This window comes from Apteryx rowi, unplaced genomic scaffold, assembly GCF_003343035.1.
Source record: "Apteryx rowi isolate R43461 unplaced genomic scaffold, aptRow1 scaffold_14, whole genome shotgun sequence".
Taxonomy (NCBI): Eukaryota; Metazoa; Chordata; class Aves; order Apterygiformes; family Apterygidae; genus Apteryx; species Apteryx rowi.
In genome coordinates, this window is record NW_020447641.1 from 4871472 (window position 1) to 4896765 (window position 25294).

At 39.5% G+C, this 25294-nt stretch overlaps 1 protein-coding gene across 1 annotated transcript in view; it reads left to right on the forward strand.

The window, feature by feature from the left end:
• Window positions 1-25294, forward strand: part of COL24A1 (collagen type XXIV alpha 1 chain) — a 180933-nt gene that overhangs the window by 105962 nt on the left and 49677 nt on the right. Inside the window, exons 23-28 of the mRNA XM_026057594.1 lie at window positions 3182-3235; window positions 4400-4444; window positions 16208-16261; window positions 18257-18310; window positions 20538-20591; window positions 21215-21268. Coding sequence (XP_025913379.1) covers window positions 3182-3235; window positions 4400-4444; window positions 16208-16261; window positions 18257-18310; window positions 20538-20591; window positions 21215-21268 — 315 coding nt within the window. The remainder of the gene's footprint in view (window positions 1-3181; window positions 3236-4399; window positions 4445-16207; window positions 16262-18256; window positions 18311-20537; window positions 20592-21214; window positions 21269-25294) is intronic.

Here is a 25294-nt window from a genome sequence, read left to right on the forward strand (position 1 = left end):
GCCACTTAAAGAAGTGACTGTTTATTCAGGTTCCTCCCAATTAACTGTCTCAAAAGTTATCCAAATATTAACATTAGAACTGCCAGTGTAGCTCAGCTCAGTCAATACAAGCATTACTACTTTTTTATATCTTCTTCATCACTGGAGGAGGAAATGCCTTTGGTGGGGGGAAAATTGTTTTAAATCATAAAATTAAAAGGAATTGTTGTGAAGCAATTCCTTTGTGATACATGTGTAAAGCAAAAGCTGCAAGAAATAGGTGGTATTTTTATATAGTCATGTTCTGAGCAGTTCCTCCTGAAAGAGTGAGAAAAGTGCTCTCGAAGCCACTCCATTCTGCTGAGGCAGTATTTTCTGAAGTTGAATATGTCTTCCTGCGGGCTGAAGGCATGCAAGGAGCTTGTGGAGAGATGGGAAGGGAGCAGTAGGGAGAGAGATCTATAGTAAAATACACAAGCCTTTATCTCCCCGTTGTGAGATGAAAGGAAGCATGTTTCCTGAAAGGGGAGGGCAGAACTTCTAGTTAATATTTTAGGAAACAGACATTTCCTTTGGGATTCCCATGCCCTGCAAGAGTAATTTTCTTAGGTGTTTGCAAACAGAAGAGCAGCCATCCCTAGYTTAATCTTCTGTCAGTGGCTTTTCCTCCATGTGTAACTTGCAGTTGTATTGTACTTCTGTTGAAAGCCAAATCTTTACATTTCAAATTGTTTTACCAGTTGCATCCACTTGTTCCATTTTCTGATCAACTTACATCTGCTGTGTGTCCTTCACTGCTAGTATATAACTGGGATAATATGGCCAAGAGACCTTTAGGAGCTGTAACTCCAATTCAGTCCTGATAGGAGCAAAATTAACATAGCAGTTAATAGTGTCCACTGGTTTTCTTCTAGGAACTTCATGTAAAACAGTCTTATGTTACGGTCTGCTTGGTACAAATACCTTAACACTCTTTGCAGCACAGCACTTTAACAGCACATGGTAACCTGTAGAAGCCCAGCACCTGGTCTCGCTAAGCCTTGTGGAAAGACGTGACTTGCTTTATCCGAGTCTCTCAGAACCTCTTTTTACAGTCTCTTCTCCCCGCTTTCCTGGCTGTGCTGTGTTTTAATCCATTTGCAAAAACAAAAGTCTGTTCCTAAAGCAGTGAGATTTGTTGAAACTTGCAGAGCAAAACGAAATCTCTCAGGCAGACAGAAAGAGAGAGAGAAAGAGAGAACAAAAGAAAGAAAGGAGATTAGAATAAGAAGTGATGGAACCTACTAAGGCAGTGTAATTTTAAGCCATACAGAGAATTTCTCAGATGCCCAGCAACCAACATATATATTATGCTCTGAAAGACAGACTCAAAGCAGCCAGGGCAAAAAAGCCAAACGCAAAAATCTCATCTTTTTTGAAGGTACTTGTTTGGTATCTGTTGCTTTGATTGCTCATTTCTCAGGGTTGTGGGGAAAGGAAAGCTCATTGCAGAGAGTTCTGTGACTGCAATTATTCAATCTGCTGGAACAATGTGATCTAACTACTCAAAATTTTTAGCAAAAATCTGTTTCTTTTTCATACTGAGTTATTACAGTGTTGAATTAATTTTCCTTCTCTGATCATCAGACTTCAGTGATCTAATTAGCAGCTTTCTCAAGAGCCAGATCCAGCCCATTGGACCTTTACTCTTTGACCAGGGCTCTCATCTCAGAGCAGATGGGGAAAATTTGTCTCGGCAGCTATGCTGTTCAGATAACCAAACTGTTCATCCTGCGCCTGCCTATGGGCACTGCTTGGACCCCAGTCATGTGTCCAACTAAGAGGAAGGGAGAACTGATATTCCCATTCCTGTGTTTGGTTTTTATGGCTAAAAGACACCCCTGCCCAACAACTAAGTCCATGGGGGAAGAGAGGAGGTCTCAGAAATGGGGATCAGCCTTCCGCAGCTGCTTAACTGGAATAACCTTGGAGAAGAGAAGCACACACACTAACGATGTGCTCTGTAGGGGCTGAGGCTGCAGGCTGCTCACCAGCTGGGCCAGAGGGCTGTGGGAGTGACGTTTGCTCTCCCCAGCATAGTAAGCTCATGAGTCTAGCTCCTTCCAGAGAGATCGGACCTGTGCTGCTCAGGGAAGGGGAGTAACTGGGGAGTTACTGTTTCCCAGCAAGTCCTTGGATGAATTTTTATTGCATCAGTTGAAGACAAATGCCTCAGTGTTACGCTTGGCATTTTGTAGTCCTGAAGGCAATAACCGCAAATTCTTTATCTGCTTAACTGATACATTGGTGCAAAGTGCTTCTCAGTGTGACAGTACATTTCTGTAGAGGCTGCTGCTTCAGAACTCTTTATATTGGAGTATTAGTTTTGATATGGTGGGTTCATTCAAAGCATGGTAAATAACATTTATTTTTAGGCCATGTCTTACATTGTAGAAGAAGTAAAGAATATCTGGAGTAAAAATGACTCCCTAAAAGTGAGACATAATTAAGTTATAAGCATCTAATTTAAAATTCTGCAGAAAGGTGTTTTGGTTTTTTATGCCTTTGTGTGTCTGTTTGAGTGACAACAGAGGGATGTATTTTATAATATGCTTGAAAGTTCTCTTCATTTCATGGTCTCCTGCTCTGATTGATGTTGCTGTATTATTTCCTGGTAACAATGTACTATTACCTGAGTATCATAGCAACAAGATCTGTTAACAGCAAAATGCTAACAGGGAGAGCTGAGGTTTAAAATAATCAGGTTGAACAAAGAAGAGAAGATGTTTGAGCTGATTCTGGCTAATTGAGAAAGGACAGTTATTACACCAGCCCCTAAAGGCTAAGGATCAAATTCTGTTAGTGAGACTCCCCGTTATGCTGGAATTAGAGTAGGAGAGAGCACGACCTTGCCTTTTCTTTGTCTCCTAAATATGGGTTTTAAAGTGAAATTGGAATGTGTTAGATTCTTGGATTAAGACTGTTTTTCTCACAGTATAACTGCTGTAAGAGTTGATACGGATTCAGCTTACTGGGCTAGTATGTGCTGCTATAATCAGCAATGTATTTCCAGACTAAGACTTATAAATTGGCTTCAAACACAGGTATTACATGTTACTAAACAGTGTATATTTTTGAGTGTACATATTTTGATAATTTTACCCTAATTTCTCTATTTATCTTTTAGCATATTTGAAATACTTCATTTTAATTATTATTTTAGGGAAGGCCGGGGCGGAAAGGTTATGTAGGTGACCCTGGACTGGAAGGATTAAAGGTAAGTGATGGTTTAATGTATGAAATAAAATGTGTTTGAAGTATCAACCGTGTACATATGCCAGTGAAAGGATGTGAGTGCACCTGCTTCCGTGTAGTACAAATGTATATAATACTGGTGTTTCTGCTTACTCAGAGAAACCCTGTTTGGAAACAAAAAAAGCTCTATGCAGGGCTAAGAGATGGGGAGGGATGTGGGAAGAACAGAGGTAGCACCCGCTAGAAGGAGGGCTGGCTGCCTGGGCATCCGCGGGTGGCGGCGCCTGGGCTGGGGTGGCGACGCAGCGGAGGCCGTTCCTGCGCTGGCGGGAGGGCATGGGGGCCGTGGGGGGTGGTGGTGGTGTGCGGCCCTTGCRGCAGCAGCTGATTTTCTCAGTGCTGAGTTGCAATCTGAACAAACAGTCCCCAAATCCCTGTATCAGGGCACTGGGATTGTGGTCATACACAGACAATTAATACTGCGTATAAACCCAGCTTCCACTAGTAAAATGCAGAGTGAAATGCCCTGGAGTAACATGGCTTGCAGCATATTAAGGAGAGCAGACTTCCTTTATCTGTACTTACCAACAGTTTCAAGCATAGGATTTTGGAAGAGAAAATGCTTTGTTAAAATGTCATTCAAAACGTTGATATAAAGTATCTTTTACCGTCATCAATATGGAATAAGGCCATTTTGAAATAAAGAGATAAACAGAGATAAATACTTGAGTAATTTCTGTTATTTTTCCCTGTATAATATTTTGTGGCAAAATTGAAGATATCAATAATATATAAAGGTAACTGTTACTTTTGAAGCAATTGTGAAATAATGAGGGTAATAGTATTTGCTAAAGGAAGATTTAAATGAAAAATACACCATTCATTTGTAGCATTTGCTGACTTAATATATTTAGTAAGCCCTTAATGAATAGCTTTCATTTCTGTGGACAAGTCTATCATAAACAGAGGAATTAGAGCAGTACTTACTTCTCATTACAAAATTAAAATTAGCCATGGACAAAATTCATTTTTTGTTGGTTGCATAATTTTACTTTTGAAAGTTTTAATTGGCTGCTGCAATTTAGAAAATAAAGAGGCTCTTAGGAAAATAGAGAAATTTAATATGCACATATGAAAGAAATTACATTACTAATGAACTACATCATCTGTTTTCTCCATTTAATAGGGAGAACAAGGAGACCAAGGAAACCTTGGAAACACTGGTGAAGCAGTAAGCTTGAATTTTCTTTCTAGTTTTATTTTTTAGTATTATGTTCATTTGAGTGCTAATAATTTGTTGCAGTAGCTTTTGGGGGAGGTGTGCCTTTCTTTGAAGCTGTAGTGTCAGTTATACCTTTGTGATCTTTCAGCATCATACCATGTTAAGAAATTTGCCAGTTTTAGTACCTTCCAGAATTAATTCTGCTTTTTTTTCCTATTGGGCTAAGTAAACATTACAGGTTGTTGTAAGTATCTTCCAAATAACTTCCAAATAACTTTCAAGGAAATGACAAGTGATCCTTTTCCAGTGAAGTGTTTTAAGAGGCTATACTTACCCTAATATGTATTTTGCAGATTTGTTCTGTCTGCCCTCTGTAAAATCACAGAGCTCAAGGTGACCTTGAAATGGCATGTAGTCCATCCTCCTCTTCCTAGGCAGGATCAGTTAGCCTCATATCACTCTTGACAAATATTTGGCTAACTAGTTCTTAAAAAAAGCTCCAGGGACAAAGGCTCCATGACCTGCCCAGGCAGCCCAGGGGTATCTTCATTTTAAAGAAGTTTGATACACCAATATTTTAATTCTGTTCCCTTTTATTCTCTTACTTTTTCTGGTATTACCCATCATCTGTCTTTGGTTGATATGCCTGTCATTGCTGCCTGAGGTGCCAAAAGTGTTATCAGTTTTCTGTAATAGGTTTTCCAGATCAAGTACTACTTAATATCTGCATGGAAAAGTACAAATGAAAGCTAGGCACAAGAAGGGAAGATTCAACAGCTGGAGTCTGGAGCATAATACTTGGCTACTTACAGCCTAGTAAGATGGGGAACATGCCGAAATGTAAAAACACAACATTGTCAGTTGGTCAGCAGTCATATTGTCCAGCATCTGTCAGTTCACACTGCTGGCTCTTTATAGCCCATTTCTGCAGAAATATTTTTGGTGTCTCATCCCACGTGGAAACTGAGTAGATTAAATTTATAAAATGTTCACCGTGCTTACAAGCTTAAAATGAATTATACGTTTTAATACTAGATTGGGGATGTGACTAAGACCGCACTTTAGTTACTGGTCCTTAACTGAGCCCTACAACCAGAAGTGTTTCTCTGGCTACAGTGTAAGCCCTGTTGAAAGGGGAAGGTGGGCAGGCTCAGGTGGTGCTGCTTGGCTAGGCAGAACCCAGGTCTGAGAGCACCCAGCAGCTGTCCTTCCCTGCCAGCTTATCAGTTGCTGCAGGACCAGCAGATCTAATTGGAAAGGTTTTGGTTAAGGTAGTGAGAAGTAACAGGCAGCAGGCAGAGCACATTTACAGTGCTGATGAGACAAAATCTTTTGACCACTTTAGCTACTGAGAAAATTGGCCTTGCATTTGGGACAAGGAAAATCTGACTTTGCTGACATTTGCAGCCTAATTTCATATGCTTAGATCAGTGGTTGATGGCAAGTCTTTTGAAAGCATATTGCTTCAAGCACTGCATACAAATGACCTGCCTGTGTTATAGAGTCATTCCTAGTGCATTGATGACTTAAGAAAATGATACATTGCTCATTTTGGGGGCCTAAAACTGAACTCATCTGAACTTGAAACAGTTGCCCGTCAGGTCTATGTTGCTTTTTGGTAGTACTAATAGACAGAGGCACGCTAAGTAACTAAGTGCAAGTTAATTCCAATTTCTCCTTGCCTATTCCATTACAGAAATTCAGCTCTTGGTCATAGGATTTTGAATTAGAAGTCACTGACATTTATTGGCATGTTGGAGGAGAGTACAAATGCATAACTGTCAGATGCAGCATGTACAACTGGTGTCAAAAGGACAAACTAAAATAAGCAGAGTTCATGAATACAAATTCTGGAAAAATAAACTTGTCACTACTTCAAAGACCTGGAAAAAGTCACATGTCAGCAAACTTGCCCAGTTGCAAATACTTTTTTAAAACAGCATTAGAGAAACCAAGCTGAAATGAGAAGCGGGGGGAGAAAAAAAGAAAAGCTAAAAAGGATAGAAAGCTAGGGCCCAGCAAAGAATAAAAACAGTATTCAGGCTGCCAGTGGCAGCTCCACAACAGGCTGAAAAAGGTCAGTGTGTGAGGCTGCGGGAAGGCAAGAAAACCCTGCAGTTATGCCATGTGCCTAAGAGTTGAGCTGCTTTTGAGAAGTATTCTCATAAAGCAATTACCCCATCTCCTGCAGAGGTAAAGTATAGCTGGATTGGGCCCCAGGGATACTTAATTTATGGAGAATGAAAATTGCCATTCCTTTTACTTGAGGAAAAGATTAAATGGGCTTTAGCTGAAGTTTTCAAGATGCTCAGTAGAAGGAGTTCTTTGAACTATCATGAAAAGTCTGGACCCTGGGGATATACGAACAAGAACTGGAAGCCATGGGCCTAAAGAAAAGCCAACTGAGTAAAACTTTTTTTAAAGCAAAGACTGGTGAAGGCATAGGGTCAGTATTGCCAAGGGCTTCAGAAGAAGGAACTGATTAAGCTGCTCTCAGAAATCTTCTGTTAGTGATTAACATGAGTTTTATGAAGAACTAATGTCATAGTAATGACAATACTGTATAGTCTGTGTAGTACTTCCTGCTAGGGAAATTCATCCTGGATGAGCTGATGTCCTGTCATTGCTGCTAGTTCCTTCTCTCAAGCATGGGGAAACAGGTTGCCAGACCTGGAGGTTAGTTTTTTCAAGCTGCGTGTTGTCCGTTTCTTTCAAAGGACATTTTTGCTGACAGTGCTCTTCATCAGCTAGTTTATGCCATGCTACCCCACAGCCCCAAACCCTTTATGGTTTCACAGGTTAGGGTTAACATCTTAAATCAGCTGACATTCTCTATAGCATTGAGAACAGTGAAGCGGAAGGATAATCTGCTCTGTGTGAGATTTGCTACCTGAGGTAAAAAAGCCACTGGTTAGATGCATAAATGTAAATAACCTTTATCCAAATTCAGTTTAGCCAAGATATGACTCTCTGGGTAATATCTGCCATCAGAAGAGAAATTGTTTTCTTTTCACAGATGACAAAAAGCCTCCACTGCTAACACAGCCTTCAGAAACAAGAGAATTTATATAATGTCATTTATTCTGGTTGTCCCTCAAAAAGTAAAAATAATCCAGATTTGGATGGATATTGTGTTGTCCAATTCACGTTCACTCCAAGCTGCTTATAGCGTGTGGACTGTGTGAAATGGAGTGCCCTATCCAGGGAGTGAGCCGAGCCCTGACTGCCTCTGGAGACCTCACTCCAGGCTGCCTTTTTAACATGGTTATTTAGAAGTTTCAATATGAATGGAACATCTGCAGATCTAGTAGAACCTCTAGTAGAAAAAAAGGTAAGAGAGTGTCCAAACCCTCCACTCTTTCCCCTGACAGAGAGAGGAATTGCCAGGGGGGTCACAGCTACCCGTGTGGTAGTTAATTGGCAGTTGAGCTGTCTTTTCACCACCAGCCCTCTAGTTTTATATCCAGACTTACCTGCATGCTCAAAAGATATTGCAGCACTAAAATATGAGAAAAATGCTTAGAGGCTATTTTAGCAATATTCAAGGACAGGTTTTCCTGTGTGTGTAGGCACCTGTATTCAATAATGGTGTAACTATCAGCACACATCTGATCTTTTCACTGTTTGTCTCTTTCACTGTCTATCTGAATTCAACTAATGTATTTTTTATACTCTAGTAGTTTGGGAAGAAAAATTTAGGGGAATGGGATCTGCATGTGGCATCTGCAGATTGCCTGGAGGCACATCCTGCTGCCACTTTATATGCTACCTTCCTTTAAATGCAGGTGCCTCTCTGCCTAACATCATCARACAGAATTACCCCACCGTTACACCACTGTTATTGGAAGCAAAATTTAACTCATTTATCTCTTTTCTAAAACTGCTATAAATTAAACAATGGTGTCAGTACATTTTTACCTTTCAAATGTTCAGCTAATTGCAGTTTGGAGTCTTTTTCAAATTCAAGTGAAACATCACCTGTGAGGTACAAACCTGCATCTCTGCTTTCACTCACCTCCTCCTCTGGCAGTAATGGAGCATAGACTTTCATTCAGATTATCACCTTTGGTTGGCTACCAAGTAGCTTTCTCAACAGGCAGAAAACACCAGCAAAACAGATGATCAGATCTCAGTGTAAAAAAGAGGAAAATGGCATCTGCCTTTCAGATCTCATGCTCCCCAACATAATCCTGGGCAAAGCATCTACAGATCTTATGTTCACTTTGTAATATTTTTAGTACTGTGGTTATAAGGCAGGAAGTTGTTTCTGAAGCTTGGAGGTGGAACACCAGCTTGAATAATAAAAAAGGACCACACAACCAAAAGCCAGGAGCGCCAAGTGGCATAAGTACAGCTGTTTGCACAACTGTCAGCCAACAGCTGCTTAGATGACAAGGTCTGACATGGGGCCATTTTCTAGTCTGCTCTTGCATTTTCCTAATTCAGACTGAAGTGCCATTAGTGAACAAATGTAGTATTGGTCTTTAAGGGATTTAAAAGGACTTAATTCAGCAATTTACCTCATATTCTTTATTTGGCATTTCAAATAACCCAAATTACTAAAGTTTCTCATTTTGCTGAGAAAATACATCCTCCAAAATAGCTCCTCTTCCATCCCATTCCCCAAAGACGAAAGATGAAAATCCTTTTTAAACAATTAAATAAAATAAAAAAGAAAAAACAAAATTTTGTATTCCCATGATTCAGTCAGTTTGTACCAAGGGCTTACATGGCTTTAACAAAGGAGATCTGTGGCCTGGGACAATGCCTCATTAAAACTAGACTCTAATTAGCCGACATTTTCAGAACTGTATTCCCAGTTTCTTTGTTGCTTTGTTTTGTTCATCTTCCCTGGTGGTCTGGAGACAGGACTTTCTTTAAAACTTCAGGTCACTCTTACCTCTAAGCACAGGATATTAACAGCTGCTCCATTCAGTTGGCACCAAATAATGATGCAGCAGTAAATAGATATTTTACACAAAGGCTCTGTTTGAAAGTCTGTGGTTTCAAAAGCCTGTCTGTGGTTCAGCAGCATACTAATTTCATTCAGATCAAAACCACAGCCACAAGAAAGCAATACAAATTCACCTAGAAATCTGACCAGGAGATTTTGAGAGCAGGTATCATCTGTCCATGATGCCTCCTTTCTGATAGATCAGCTATCTTCTGTTCTCCTGCAGCTGATCTGAAGCCAGATGAACAGCCGTTGTAAACCCTGCTCCCTTACTAATTTGTGTCCAGGCCTAATCTGGGTCTAATCTGTGCATATACAGATCCAGTAGTAGTGCCTATGGTGCCAGGGTCCAGATGGGTTGGTTTTAAAAATACTTGTGCCTAAATATACTTGTAAGTTCCATTATGTCTGGCTAGCAAAACTGAGCTTAGTCTAGAATTTATTTTTTAAAACTTTGTTTTATTAATATTAAGAGTTATAAATATATTTTTCTATGTATAAGCTGGGTGTGAAGTAAAAGCTGACTCTTAGAGCATGCACTTTTCTTTGTCCTCCTCTCCCCCACCCTTGGTTTTCACAGTTGTCTTTTTCACATAGGTAGTTGGCTTGAACTTTCATGGATCCTTAAGTAAATTTTGATCTGTTAAAATCAAATCTAAATGTTGACCCATTTTGGTTTTTTGAATACAGTTCTAAAATTTATAAAGCCCTTCAGAAAGGCTGAATTTGATGAACTCCTAAGAAATGTTTAAGTGGGAATTTTTATGAGCAGGCAGAGATTATGACATTGTTTCATGTTGGATCTGGATGGATGTAGAATGTACTGATTCAGGGTAAATTTTAATGGAAATGAATTGAAAATACCTTTAAAAATTTGTGGAAAAATGTTAATGTGGCAAGATAGTATTTTAAGTTTACTTGTAGCACCTCACTAAAAGAATGTTGAATAAAAATATTTGGAAATGCTGAATTCTAAATGAAGTAATGTTGCATCGGAAAATTTTCTGTTAACATAGGAGAATGTGTTAGTGTACTGCCTGACAGGTAACTGCTTCCACAGGAATTTTTGGAATTAGCCAAATATTCATTCCTCACTACCAAGCTTTTTAATGGATTACTCCATACTTGGGTTTGCATTAAATATACAACATGTTTTCAATTATTCAACTACAGTCAAGTTTCTAACGTGAAGCATATGCTCTGGCAAGATATTTTATCTTGTAGGCATTTGTTAGATGCTAGATCTGATCTCTGATTCATTTTCCATGCAAATGCTTCTGTCAAAAAGGTTTCTAAAATGCTGTTATCATCACTGGAGAGTTTTACACAAATCCCTGCAAATGAAAGTTTATGACTTTTTTTATTTTTAATAAGGTTTAGAGCCATGATCATTTTTAAACATTTTAGTTCGTTTAGTTTACTTTTCTGTTGTCTAATGCATTTAATTTGATTTTTGGAATCCCCTAGTACTCCCCAAAGTGTTAGAGGGATACAGGAAGACACTGATTTAAACCTGCTTTGGACTTTATTCATCCTCTTACATAAGAAGGAGAGAGGGTTGAAACCTCAATCCAGACTTAGTGGCTGTCATTTGTAATAAACCAAGTGAAGTCTGGGATTTGAGGTGCCACATCAACTTTAAGAAAGTCTGTAAGGAAAACACTTTGTCGCTAATATAATGAGGAAACAAGATGTTTTACTTTCTGATTGCACTTTTTCTCCACTGTATGTTACTAATTGTTTCAAAAACCAAAATTACATTCACCAGTAAGCTTTCTTCTCTCTTGCCTCTGCTGGTGTGTGCTCTAGGTTTATCTCAGTCTCAGACACTTGCCCTTAGTTTGGATGGAGGGGTGGGGATGGGTTTAACCTGTCATAAACTCCTTTCCCCTTGATTCCTCCTGAAGTCCTTATTGCCTTTGCCATTTCTAGCTTCAGTTCTTCTTGCCCTCCTGGCTCTTTTTTTGCTTTCCATACATATCCACTTCCACTCTTGCAGAGGGTTTTATTCCTCCTTTAGTCTGACTCAGAATTCACTTTATTCTTTTGTGTTTATACTATAAGTTTTCTTTACTTAACTGCTTTCTTCTGAGGAATAGCCAGTGTCTAGGAAACTTTCTACTTAATAGCCAACATTTGTCCTTGGTCTTGAAGGCACGGCATTGTAAGCTAGACCTAATGTGCTGGGTAATACAAGAGCACACCCTGTCACTGCTTCCTAGCCATAGTCTCTTTAAGACCAAACCAGAGCATCTTATTCAGAAAGACAATACTTTTGAATTGAAAAGGGGATTTGATCGGGGCTATACACTAAATGCGTAACTGCTGGTATAAGGCGCAGTTACACTTCTTTCTAATCAGCATCTTCAGTCCTCCACACAGTGTGGCGTAGGCTGGGAGCTCAGCACTGTCTCTGTGGAAGGAGAATAGGCCTGAGTTACTTCTTGGCTCTGATTTACACCTTCTATCTTTTCTGGGATAGAGAATCAAAGCAATTAGTCTTCAGCCTTTTGAAACCTTACCTCCACAACCCCTTATCTTGACGAGCGAGAGTACAGGGTAATTCTTTCTATCACAGCTTTCCGCCTGGCACTGAGGCCCACTGTTGGCCACGAGTCACACTGACAGTGGTGGTAGCTGTTGTACTCATTAGAGAGTTCTTCACAAAGTCCCATCATTCCTGCCATTGACCTCCGGGCATCAACTTCGTGCTAGTATCACCGGGACCAATCTTTGACTGCTGCCAGGAGACATCTCAGTACTGACACGTAATACACATGTTCTGACACATAATACATCAGTCCAGCAGGCATAGAGATGCCTGCTTATCTCTTTAGCCCTTTCCAAAAAGTAGGCTGTGAAAGCCTCGTCAGCCTCAAAGGTAGCTGTCTTGAATAGCTCATTGCTATTGTAAGAACAAAGAAGGATCAAGGAAATTCTCAGTTGATGCTATACAGCCAACTGTATCTGGGTATGCTGCTAGCAAGTCTGTGCTCCTCCCTATTCCTATCCAAAAGGAATACCAGCCCAGAAACTTTCTATACTGTTTTTGTCTTGTAGCCTTAATATCTTCTCTGTGCTTGTCCCCTGGGCCACGCCATGTTGTCTCCCATGCAGATTTCATCTATCCATGCAATTGCCAGCTGTGCTCTCCTGTCTGCTGCATATCTACCCCTAAAGCTTAAAATAAGTCCTCCCATCAGATTCAGACTTGGAAAATTTGGSGCTGAATAGAGCAGAAATAGTTCAACATAGGTCAAAGAAATTCCAATATCTGTCATGAAAAGTTAAAACTGATCCACAGTTCAATTCCAGTCTAAGATCCCTGGATCAGCTACTTAAAGATTAGTTCATACCGTAACCAAATAAGAATATATTTGGGGCTAGAGCAGACTCCAAATTTAAGATGACAGACTTAATTTAATTCTTTCTGATTTAGCAGTAAATCAGACTCTTCCCTTTTCTTCCTCATAGTCTGGAATCTAGCAGCAAGTTATTGCAATTCTTTGTCTAGGTTGATTCCACAGCCTCCTTCCATCCCTCTTCCACTAGAGTCCCTATACATTGTCAGGGCACAAACCCAATTTCCAAAATGGAAACCAGTTAGTTGGATAAACCATCTTAATGAACTGTTGTAAAGCTTCCAGGGTAGCAGCAGTGCTAACTCTTCTTTTTTTCCAGTTGTTAAAGCCTGTCTCCTAGTCACACCCATTTCAGAGTCATCTTCCCTCTATTATCTATGTTTCTGTTGACATTATAATGCTGCCCAGAGTTCATCATAAACTTTATTAATTCCACTTTTGCCTCTACATTTGAGGATATTGCTGTTAATAGAGTGCCACATGTGTGCCACTTTATAAATATTTACAATTAAAGTATCCTGCCCAGCAGATAATGTTTGTCATCACTATTTAATATGTTGATTACCATATACCTTAAGTTCATCACTCTTCTCCTTGCTCACTTTTCAGTCCTTAACTGTTTTAATGTATCCCCTTTTCTTCTTTCTTTCTGTATTAGCTCCCTGATTATCTTTTTGTTATTTTTTCACATCCATTGCTGCCCAGCCCACTCCCTTTGATCCATCTCCCTTTTGGTTTCTCCATGCACTTATTGCTTGGCTGTATTCTGTCCGTCATTCTCAGACTTTTTTTACTAGTTTTCCTTTCTCCCCTCTTCCCTTCCATTCTCTTCCCTCTTTTCTTAGTGCCTTTCCTTTTCTTTATTTTTCTTCTTTGGCTTTTATTCTTTTCTCGTTTTTTCTCCCAAGCTCACAAGATTAATGGAAAACATCTTAATTCTGATGTCTGAGGCTCAAGTCCCTGGTGATAACTACACCGACTCTCCTCTAACTTTTCTCTCTCTGCTTTCAGTTGTGCAACAGGAATGGCCTGTTATACCCATACCTCTTCTCTTATTGGGCAGGTCAGGAAAAGTCTCACAGTTCTAAGATTAGCAAAGTGCTTTTAAGCGTGGCATAACTCTTGTGGCATAGCATTTACCACTGCCATTTATTTAAACTATGAGATTTCCAGAATACTAATTATAAAGCCTTAGTGACTTTGCACCCATTTTGCACCAGTGCTTGAGGCTGCACTGCATTGAAATTGCACAGGTAAAAAATTATAAAAATATCATTTGTTCAATGGCAGAAATCTCAGATTGATTTGTTATTTTTCTGCTATGAAATGATTTCCATGGAATAAACTACTAATAGACTCATAAAAGGGATAGTGAGTGCAGTAGTAATGCTTTAAAAAAAAATCTCATTCAAGTGCCAGTTTAGTGATAGTTAAGCTAGTACATTTCTGCCTAGGTAGAGACAGCAATGCCAACATGTGAATTGCGTTTTTATTTGTACAATGCTTTTGAACATGTTGCAGACATGATATATTTGTGGTATATACCATTTAATAGGAGCTTCCAAGTTTCTGCCATCTTTCATGAGAAGTCATGCAATGTACTCTGGGCACCTATTGCCTTTTCTTCAAGCTCCAAATTAAAAACAATGACAAAAAAAAACCCTCTTATTAGTATGCTCCAAGTCTAGATCTAGTGGGGAAATTGAGAATGTTTCCCACAATATTCGTTTTCTACATTGTGCCACCTCCCTATCCTCATTTTCTTGCATTGCGATGATAACCAGATGTGTCTTTCTGAAGCTATGATGTATTCAGAATTCAGACTTACTTAAGAGCAAAGCTGATCCTCGCAGTTCTGTATAGTTTTTCCATTCAGAATTACTGAAGGTAATTTTACAGGGTGCAGCTGAGATGATTTCCTGAGCTTGTTCTATACTTTGTTATGCAGTGACCATCTGGAAAACCTTTATTAGGTAGGACATTTCAATAGGAAATGCCTCTAACCATATCAATCTTAGTGTATGCTAAGAGCAGTAGTTTTGAAGTAACTGAGGCCACAGAGCCCCCAGCTACCATTCAAAACTGCTGGTTTTGAGGGAAGACTATGTGAGAGTGCCCCTCACTCTCACCGAGTCCACTAAAAAACTACCCCAAGCATTTTTCTTGATGCTTTGTGAGTTTTACCCCCCAGAATTCCCTTAGGTCTTGTGGTTTCTGTCTGTTATTTTAGGTAACTTGTCTGGCTAGATAGCTGTGTGAACCCCGACCCCGAGGCCCCACCTCCACAGCGGTCTCTCTCACACGACCGTTTAAACAGTCAACCCACTTGACCTGCAGTTTTGAAGTTAATCCAGTTCACACGCATTTTTCTTTGCCATCACATTCGTCATGCAGTGTGTGATCCATTCTATGGAAAAGATCTCAGCTGAAATAAGATTAGACTAAGTGACCAAATAGCCAACTCACCTAACAAACCCATTCAATCTGCTAAAGGTGAGCAAAAACGGTAAGCCCCAGGACAGACTCTTTATCATTTGTACTAAGGGGGAATATCGACGCCATAGCCAGCAGCTCTGCTTTAGGCAGATGCTGCAGAACAGGCTTTACTCTGTCCCTGATTTATACACCAAGGCTCCATTTCAGAAAGGTACCTGAAGAACCTCCCTCCCTAGCTTTAAGCATAGCGTAGTCCAAGTGCAGACAATGTCACTTGCTAAGCGCTTTTTGAAGTAAGGCTACTACTTCATGCTTTTCTGAATCAGGGCCTTGCACTCTCATTTTTTTAAATTTACTTTGATAATAACAAGGGTATTGCAAGCCTTGGAATAACATTTTGAAAAGTACTTTCCTCTGTGCTTCCTATTCCATGTGGTACTTCTTGTTGTATCCAGTAGAAATTTATGGGAGAACCTCAAGAGAGTGTTGTTTTATTTATTTTTAAAAGAACTAAAAGGTTCTGAACCCCTGACTTCAAAGGTGTTTGGGGCTTCAACACTTCAAGGGAAAATTCTTACAGCAGCTGATCCAATATCATTTTTGTTTTGACTGGCTTTTACTTTTTTCCAGTGAATTTATGCAACTTGAAGTTTGTGGTCGGACTCAAGCACTGGCAGAACAATCACCACCTTTAACTGTATGTCTGTAAAGTTTTTAGCACTGCAAGGCTCAGCTGAGTGGCAGACACTAGGCACAGCATAAAGTTTAGATTCTTGAAGTTTCTTTTTTAGCTGTAACCTTCTACTGTCTGTGTATCTAGATGCAGTGATCTTCATGCACAGCCTGTAAGCTGGGTTCATTTGTGCAGCCCTCCCTTTCGACAGAAAGACTTGCCCTTGTAGTCCAGTGCTCTCTGGGATGAAGAACAGCCTCACACACYGCTGCTGGGTTGCTGGGGAGCTGCCGACCGTGAACCAGTATGGGCATTGCACTAATAAAGTCTGCTTATTTTTTGTACAGGGATCAGCTGGGTTACCTGGAGAAACTGGTCCATCTGGAAGCCTTGGTGAAAAGGTATAATAACACATCTGCCTATTCAGCAGCAAAAATCAGCTTTGAAAACCATTGGTGAGAGAAAATATTGGTGAGGGAAAATATTGGTGAGGGATCATTTACAGACCACTGTGAAAAAGCTAATCTTCTAATAGCTATTTCAGAGTGCAGGGATGTAATAAGTAGTAACCCAAATACTGAATTTGAGGTCCGCATCTGGTATCCTTGGTTTTACTTTGGCAATGAATTTAGAGCTGATAGATTTGGTATCTCGTTTGTATTATACCACGCACTTTACCATCCACTGCTGTTGAATCATAGAAACTGGCACAACTGATATTTGTTTTATACACTGATCACTGATTTTGCTGCTATATAGTGAAGAGATGAAGGTAGAACAGTAAAATTTGGCCATATGCATTAGTAACTCGGCTGAAATACTTCTTAAACAAAGTTGAGTAAATAAGACAATATTGTTAGTTTTGTCTTCCCTACAGTGACACTTGTGTTTATTGAAGCAATGTTAGGCAGAGTTAATGTGACCAGAACAGTATAGATAGCTTAAGCGTATTTGGCATGGTTTTATTTAGGTGAAATATTTTAAAGCTGAAAAACAGGAAAATATTACTGGACTATGTGTCAGCTTCAGTTATAATAAAAACATAATTGTTTGTCAGAATGATCCAGCACCATTTGTATTTCTATCCTACAGGGATAAATTATTTCACCTAGACTGGTGGCTGCTATTTAAAGAGCCGTTATTGAAAAAAATCTACTCAGTGCTTTACTAGAACTTCCATGAAAATCTGGTGATAATTTTACTGTTGGTTTATGTAATATATGAAAGGAAATTATCAGTGAAAAGCACTGCTTGTTAAAACTTAGATTTAGACAAGTCTCATATGGTTTTAATCATAATATCATCTTAGAATTCAATGTCAAAGAATTCTTGTTCTTCATAATAACATTTTGCCCAGCAAGTGTTACCTTGGGATACTGTTGCTAGTTTAACTAGATTAATTAATCTATTGACAAATGGAAACAGGCTGGTATATTGTTTTCATTACTGTGCTGTTTCTGTGCATTTTATTATCTTACTCTTTTATGAGATTAAATACTACAGTGTGAACATGCTTTGTGGATTTAAATGACAGATGTACTTTGCGCATAATTATTTTAAGGAAATGTGTCCTTACAGGGTGTAACATAAAATATGTATCATTATCACTATGCTGTGTGTAGTATCTGCTATAAAAGTGTAATCTTTGTAATGGAGATAATCTACAGCCAGACCTGATGTTTGGGCTGAATGTTATATGGGTAAAAGATGAGAAAGGATGTGTGACAATAGTCCCTTTCTATTGCATCTATTCTAATTGCTTCCACTGCTGCTGTAGGGTTGGCCTTGCTTATACATATGTGCTTTTACTGGCATGCATTAAAGAAATGAGGGAGGGGGAACAACATTTTATTTTTTTTGTTTGTTTGCTGTGCTTATAAGTAAGGTGAGAGGTTTGTGGATTAAAGAACATAAATAACTATAAATATAGTGCACCCAATGGAGAGAAGGGATCTGCCAGCCACAGTTTGCAGAGATTGATGTAGTACCAAATCTCTTTTATGGTCTTCTAGGGAAGGGAAAGACAGAAAAACCCAGTTTTATTTCTTTTCAAAATAGGGATGGGCTTCTAGGGAAAAGAATTGCAAAAATTCCAAAACAGCGGAAAAGAAGCCTCTGCACTGCTTCTGAAGGGCAGTCTCTGGGTTGCCTGTGTTCCCTTTCCTGGATTTTCTTCCCCTGAACCAACTGTGTTATATGCTGCAAGAAGTGGTTCCCTTTGGCAACCAACTCCACTGCAGACTGTGGGCTACAGCCCTAATAAAAGTCCTCTTGGACCACGGTGGGATTGTTATCGCTGGTTAGCCTCGTTAGCCAGATATGCTTGGAACAGTGGAAATGGAATGAGTCAGTGAATGAGCACTCATTATTATTTTCTTTTTAATTTTTCATTAAAGGGAGAGCGAGGCAGTCCAGGACCAATAGGTCCTCCTGGAGAGAAAGGTGTCATGGTAAGTCACAAGCAAAGTGAAATCCATATTTATATTATTTACAAAGGCACTTTACCTTCCGAATGGGTAATAAATTCTCACTCTCCTGACTGTGCAAGCCTTATGGAAAAGAACAGTATTCATGATGTATTGTTTTGAGGAAGTTTCATTTAGCAGCTTTATCACTCTGTAGATCTATCATTACAAAGTGTTTTGCTGAATGAAGCAGCAGAACAACTGCATTTTTAAAAATCGCTTTCAGCAGACTTAGGTATGAAACTAAGCACAGTGAATTGAAAGGAGAGATAAAGAAAGACAGGAAAGTAAAATCTGTGGTCTGCTATGTATATTGGGGTAACACAAACTATTCTAGTAGGCAGACTGGTAACCAGAGTGATCTCTTGTGCTACTGCACAGCAGTACAGGGACAGCCCCTGGCACCGCTCCAGCGGGAGGACTGGCTTCCTGACAGCACCGCTTGTCATAAATCAGGATGCAATGTTTCATGCAGCATTTGACAGTCCAGAGGCCCACATGTGCAGTGGCACATGAGTGTTACAAATGACTTGGCTCTGTTTCACCACCGAAGTTYGGAGCCTGGCCTCAGTAGCAAGGTCGTTCCTTCTGGTGCCAGCCCCATATCAAGCAGATTGTCAGGGCACAAGAGTATAAAGCTATGTCGCCCACTGCCACGTTCACTTTGAACTTCTCAGGGAGATGTGGTTAGCATTTGGTCAGGTGTTTTGTAGTGAGCCCTGTGATGGCCTCAGAATGTTTAGAGAATGCTGACAGGCTTTAAACTGTCTGCTTAGGAGGAGCTCAGAGGGATCCTTTCAGAGGGATTCCTTTATAGCAAAACCTGTTTTTCAGTGTCAAAGCAATGTTAATGATGGGACTCTAGGCTCATATCATGAGTATGCCAAATATCAGTCCCAGAGATTGGTTTGAATTTATCTTTTATTTAATATTAAAGTCAGCGTAGAGTTGACATTCTACCAGATTGATATACTCTTTRTCCATTGACTTAGCATAGGTGCTGTGTCTAGTTATCTGGCACCGATGCAGCAGGCAGTGGTGGTCAAGTCTCAGTGATCATATGTAGAGATCACAGATGTGGGCCTAAGAGCAATGTAGGGCGGCATGTTCTTCTTTCTGCTCGTATGTGGAAATGGATATTATTATTGAACCTTTGCAGCAGTTACCCTTTGCACATCGCATCCATTGCCAAGGAAGAGACCAAGCACCCTCAGGCTGCACACCAACTTAATGATCCGTGCAGCAGAGAGGATGATTTCTGAAGCACTCCTTGCTTCGTTAAACCTCTCTGATCTGAATTTATCTTCAACCAGCTCCTTTTGATCCAGGAAAAAAAAACTCATCAGGGAGCTGAATTAAGGAGGATTTATTAATGTAGGATTCTATCTTATAAACTACATTTTATCAATTGGTAGGCATGTTTGCTGCCTAAGTAAATCCACTTAAGTCATAGTACTAAGAGTCATACCCAGTAGTAAGTGTTCACAGCCCATGGACAGGAGCCATGCTTGGCATTTTGTCTTGGCCAGCCCTGCCTACGCTGAGATGTTCACACCACTGTCACGTGATGATTTTGGACATGGTCAAAAAACCCTGCAGGATGCATTAGCACACTTAACTGACTCACTCATTAAGTATAAATCCACCACTGAATTGAATGTTAAATGTTATTCTAGGCTGCTGGCTCTAATGATGGTTTTCCTCCCCCAAAATCATCATTGCCTCAGAGCATTACTTCTAGGAGTAGGTAAAACTTTGTGAACATTTCAGACATTTGAAAGGCTTTAATCATCACAAGAAGCTCATGCTCATATCTTATGGTGCTAGAGAGAAGTTTGCAATTCAAGAATTCTCTGAAGATTGTATTACTAGTTCTGTGCAGATGACTTTAAAAACATCAAATTCATTTAGATTGCAGCAGCTTTTTTATTTTTCAGTAATTTCTCTCTCAGCTAGTGCAAAAACAGGTTTTGTAAGCTCTGCCTGCCTATTTGCTGGAAAACTTCATAGGATCCTTTAACATCTTTGTGATATATCCAAACTAATATGTGTTTTCTAAATAAATTTTTACAAGATTAAACATTTTATTAACATACCTCAAATTTCAGGCAATTGACTGGATTTGTTGTTGTTGTTGTTGTTGTTGTTATCTACATTTTGAACAATTTTGATAAAATTATTCTGTCTTTTTTTGTATTTATTTCAATTTTAGGGCTACCCAGGGCCTCCAGGAGGCCCTGGACCTGTGGGACCAGAAGGATTGCCTGTAAGTATAGAGCAGTGCTTTGACTTGACCTAAAATGTATGATTTTTTAAATTGTCTATTTACTGTGCTGAAGTTAAGAATGCTTGCCAATTTGTACTGCAGCCAGTAAAACTGTCATGACCCACCCAAACACAAAGTCTGTTCACCTGCTCTTTACCAGGATGAACCATGAGACACATGAAAACTAATTATATCATTTACTCACCCATTTAAAAATTACTCATTGATACAAGTAGAGAAGTAGAATTTTTTGAGGATGATTTATTATTGCACAGTATTGCACAGCAGTTTTATTTTTAATTCACTGATGCTTAATATAATCTACATGTATTCATTATATTTTTAGCTTAATTATTAAACAAAAAGAATTTAATTTCATGATTTGGCGTATAATTGTATTATCATTTGGCTATAGGTCATCAGTAGAGACAAAAACTGAATCTTCTATAGCAAATTGTTAGGTTTTGGTTTTTTTTAACATAATATTGCTGAAATATAAGCGTCCTTTGACAATTTTGGGATGTTGGATAGCACTAATGTAGCCAACAATCACATCATGATTTCTTATTCAGAATAAAGTTCCACAGGGACTGCAATGAATAATAATTTTATTTGGCATGCAGGGACCCTCCGGGACAGAAGGACCACCAGGGCCACAGGGACCTAAGGGAAGAAGAGTAAGTAATGTTGGTATTTATAACTACCATTGGACTGTTGCAGTGTTGTATGAGGCTTTTTGTTTATCAGCACTTCATTTATGTCTTTGGAAAGAAAATGAAAATCTCTAAGGCATAGTTGAGAGAGAGAGGAAAAAGCAAAGCCAGGTATATCACCCAACAGAAGGCAGTGTATTCCAGCATCCCAAACCTCGGATTAGACTGTCATTTGTATTTCCTGTATGTTTTCAGTGAAACTTGAACCCTTTTTTCATTGTATAGAAAACAATAATCCAAAGGCCAGGTAAACCAATGAGGAGTCTATCCATATCAAGATCTGGAGGTTTTTCTCCAGTTTCATTAGATAAAGGTAGATACTTAAGAAGCGAATATAATGTAGAACCTTACTATTTAAAATATAAAAGATTGTGATTAGTAAATTTCTTGTAATGTGAAATTTGCTAACAACATATTCTTTCATGTTTCTTTCTCATGGTTACTAAAATATTAAATAAGTGATTAGGTAAAGAGATATGTTTTTCAGTATATTTGAAATGCATACAGTGCTTAGAGACTTAGCAGTACAAGATTATTCATAAAAGAAACTTCACGTGAGTTTTCATTCTTTAGTATAGTTTCCTCCTCCCTCCAAAGAAATCTGTTGTAATTTTAGCTCTTTGTTCATGGGGCCCATTTGTGAAATATAGCATATGAAATGTATAATTTCTGCTAAAAATTTGGAATAGTGGTACTAGACTACCCCATGTTAGGAAAGGATTCCAGCTGCCAATGCCAAGTGTTTGGAACAGTTTTTTGTTTAGTTTCAGACATAGAATATAATTCATCCCAGACTTTAGTTCAGTCAAATAGGTGAAGCAGATTTGAACATATAACCGTATAGACTTAGAACTCTTTGTGCTGGCCTGAAGTACCTATCTTTAATAGGAGATTTGTTTGAGTTTGGGTTTCAGGATTAAGGAAGTTATCCTAACACTTCAGTTGCTCATAGAAAAGGACATACTCACTATCACCAGAGAGAATATTCATGGTCTTCTGAAAACAGTGCTCATTCTTCCCTTACGATAGATTTGTTTTTAGAAAGCTTATTTAAAAGTTTAAAAAAGATTAAAAGATTAAAAGTAAATTTAGTTCAGAAACTGAACAGGTGACCTGTGAGAAATGGGAAACATACTTAAATATTTGGAATGAACTGTTAATGACTTGCATTGATTTGACCCAGTTGAATAACTAAAGGTATCTTTGTTAATGTTTGTTCCTTAGTATAATGCTGCAATAAAGTTTAACACCTCATTTGATGTACTTCACACACGTGTAATTTATCAGTGCCTAGAAAACTGAGTTGATCAAGTTTGTCAGGCAAAACTGAAATGCAGATGTGTTTGTTTATGAAATATATCTGACAAAACTCAGAGACTCATTTATTAGATGCAGAGGGCATGAATCCAACCTCACTTTCAGGAATGTGGAACCCCACTGGTGTGCACAGAGTTACACTACCTAGAAGTGGGGAAAGAGGGAGAGTCCAACCCAAGCAATGGCTAGCAGAGGAGCGGCTCCTGAAGCGCTGGGAAGGTGTTTATACAAATACACTTGGTGGAGAAAGGCTCTAGGGGCTCCAGGGAGCCCTGTGTTAATGCTAAACTAATACTAAAGCAGCCTTCTCTGCCAGGAGGGGGGAATCTCAGCTTTTGTTTGGAGAAGGGGGAGGGAAAAAACAGCCCTTTTACTTCACAGACAGCTTTGAAAATACTAATCAAAACAGAGGAATGCAAACCAGTTGAGGCTGAAAGGAAGTAGCAGTTTGGCTCCAATTTTTCATCAATGGCCTGATTCAGCAAAGCAAACGGATACACTTATCTCTGTGATTTCTGTGGGAGCATGTTCAAAGTGAAATGCATGACGAAGTGTTTTGCTGACTTGGGACACACAAGCCAATGACATCTGGATGAGGAGTATACATATGCACCATTTTCAATGTAAAATGCTTTTGCTCAGGCTTCATCTAGAAAATAAAACCCCTTGGGCCATATCTGTCCACAGAAGTTAGTGTATGGTTCTTCACCTGTGGGATGCGATGAGTTAGAAGGCCAGCTCAAAAGTAATTCAGTGTAAATTTTCTAGTCATCCCTGAGCTGGGAACTGAGCTGCTGCTGGCTGCACACTGTACTTCCCTTGGACTTGGCATTCCCCCAGCACTCCCCCTCTGATCCCTCCCTCCTGGCAGTCCGTCTGCCAGCGTCACTGGAGCTGGAGTCGGGGCCAAGCTACCACTAGGAGTGTGGGGTCCTGCCTGCTCTCCTCCTGCCCAGCAGCGCCTGTTACCTGCCATTGTTTTAGTGGGGGGAAGTCTTATTTTAATTTAGATTCTCTTTTGAATGTAGGAGGTAGTATTTTATTTAAGGACTGTCACCTCTGTCAACTGAGCCAGGAATTTTTGAGGGAGCCTCTCTATGTTTTTGGGCAACACATTGTGGAGTAGAGTGCTTATGATTAAATATCACTCAAAATAAATCCCAAACATCCCAAGCTGTGTGGAAGATCCCATTTGGAGCTGCAGTTTAGGCCTTTGCCTCCATCCAGCATCATTGGGAATGCTTCTTGGAAGGCATCTCAGAGCAGTCCCAGGTCTTCAAGCTCTGCAAATGAACTCCCTTTGAAGCTGCTGAGAATTTTGCCTATTTACAACATCAAAATATCAGGCTTAAAGTGAAATCTAGCATAAGGAAAATATCTGGGGACCCTGGAAACCCCGGGTTTGTCATCACTGGATTCAGAATGAGAGCAGTGTCAGAACCCTGAGCTCTGTGTGGCAGGCCTCAGAAAAATTCATACCACAGTCACATACAGAAGTTAAATAAAAGCATATGGAAATTCCACTTCATTGTGTATTAAAACAAGAACCTATTCCATCTTCACAGCTGGAATCTGCAGGAAGTCTTACGAGCACTGACTGTCTATTTCTGCGCTGTCACACAGTGGAATTCCTTCATCTCATAAATTCTGGCCCTTTCAGCAACCAGTTTGTATCCAAGATTACCCAGCAGGCTACTTCTGCTTGAGAGTATTCAGCTGCTCAGTCTGCAGTATATGGGGGAACTCTGGCCAGCTGAAGAAGGCAGATTGCCTAGGAGCCTATGGAGCATCTTGCTGTTGGGGAATTTTGGGAATATGCCACTGAGCATAGTGCTAGCACAGACCTTCCTCTGCTCATGCTCAAGACTTGATGCACTTAAACTGAAATCACATGGAAAGCTGGGTCCTTTTATGACCCACATTTTATTTTTTACTGTTTAATCTCATGAAAGCATAGAGGGAAAACACTGCTTTGTAGATACTTCAAAGGCAGAATGACACTCTGGGAGGTGGGAATAATTGTATCTAAAGGGGGGAATTTCTCCCCAAGATCAGAAGAAACACATTTAGGGGGAGGATATGCTGCTAGCAGTGCTGGCAGCCTTGAAGCCACTCTTGCATGTTCTTTTGTTGCTGCAATTCTATGTGCTCATGTATGGAGAAGAAAACTAGAATATCAGGGTCTGGTGCTGCTTTTTGTTCATACTATAATTTCTGATTAATACAACTATTGCTTTTAATTTGAGGAGAAGAGAGAGTATCATTAGATTCACTTCATAGTTGAGACCTAAGCAAAATTCTCAATAGTTACTTGGGCTCTTAGCAGTGAGTATTCTTCAGACTGTTGTTCAGTGTTTTAAAGATTAGGAAGAAATAATTTTTCTGGTCTTATTTTCCTGGAATGTAGCTCATTAAATTCAATCTTGAAAATACAGATAAATGGCATAGTGATGTGCCATAAATTTGGGGTCAGGCAACAGCAGCAGATGTCCTTTGCAGCCAGTAAGGTTATCCCTGCTTCAGTTGTGTCTGTATTGGCCTGAGGAACCTCAACTGCATGAGGACATCAGTAAGTGCTGAGTGTGTTTATCTATCTAAAATTGTTCAAAGGAAGTAAGATTAAAATGGATGTCATTTCCCAATGTTCTTCCATGTCAACCATCAGAAGAGAGA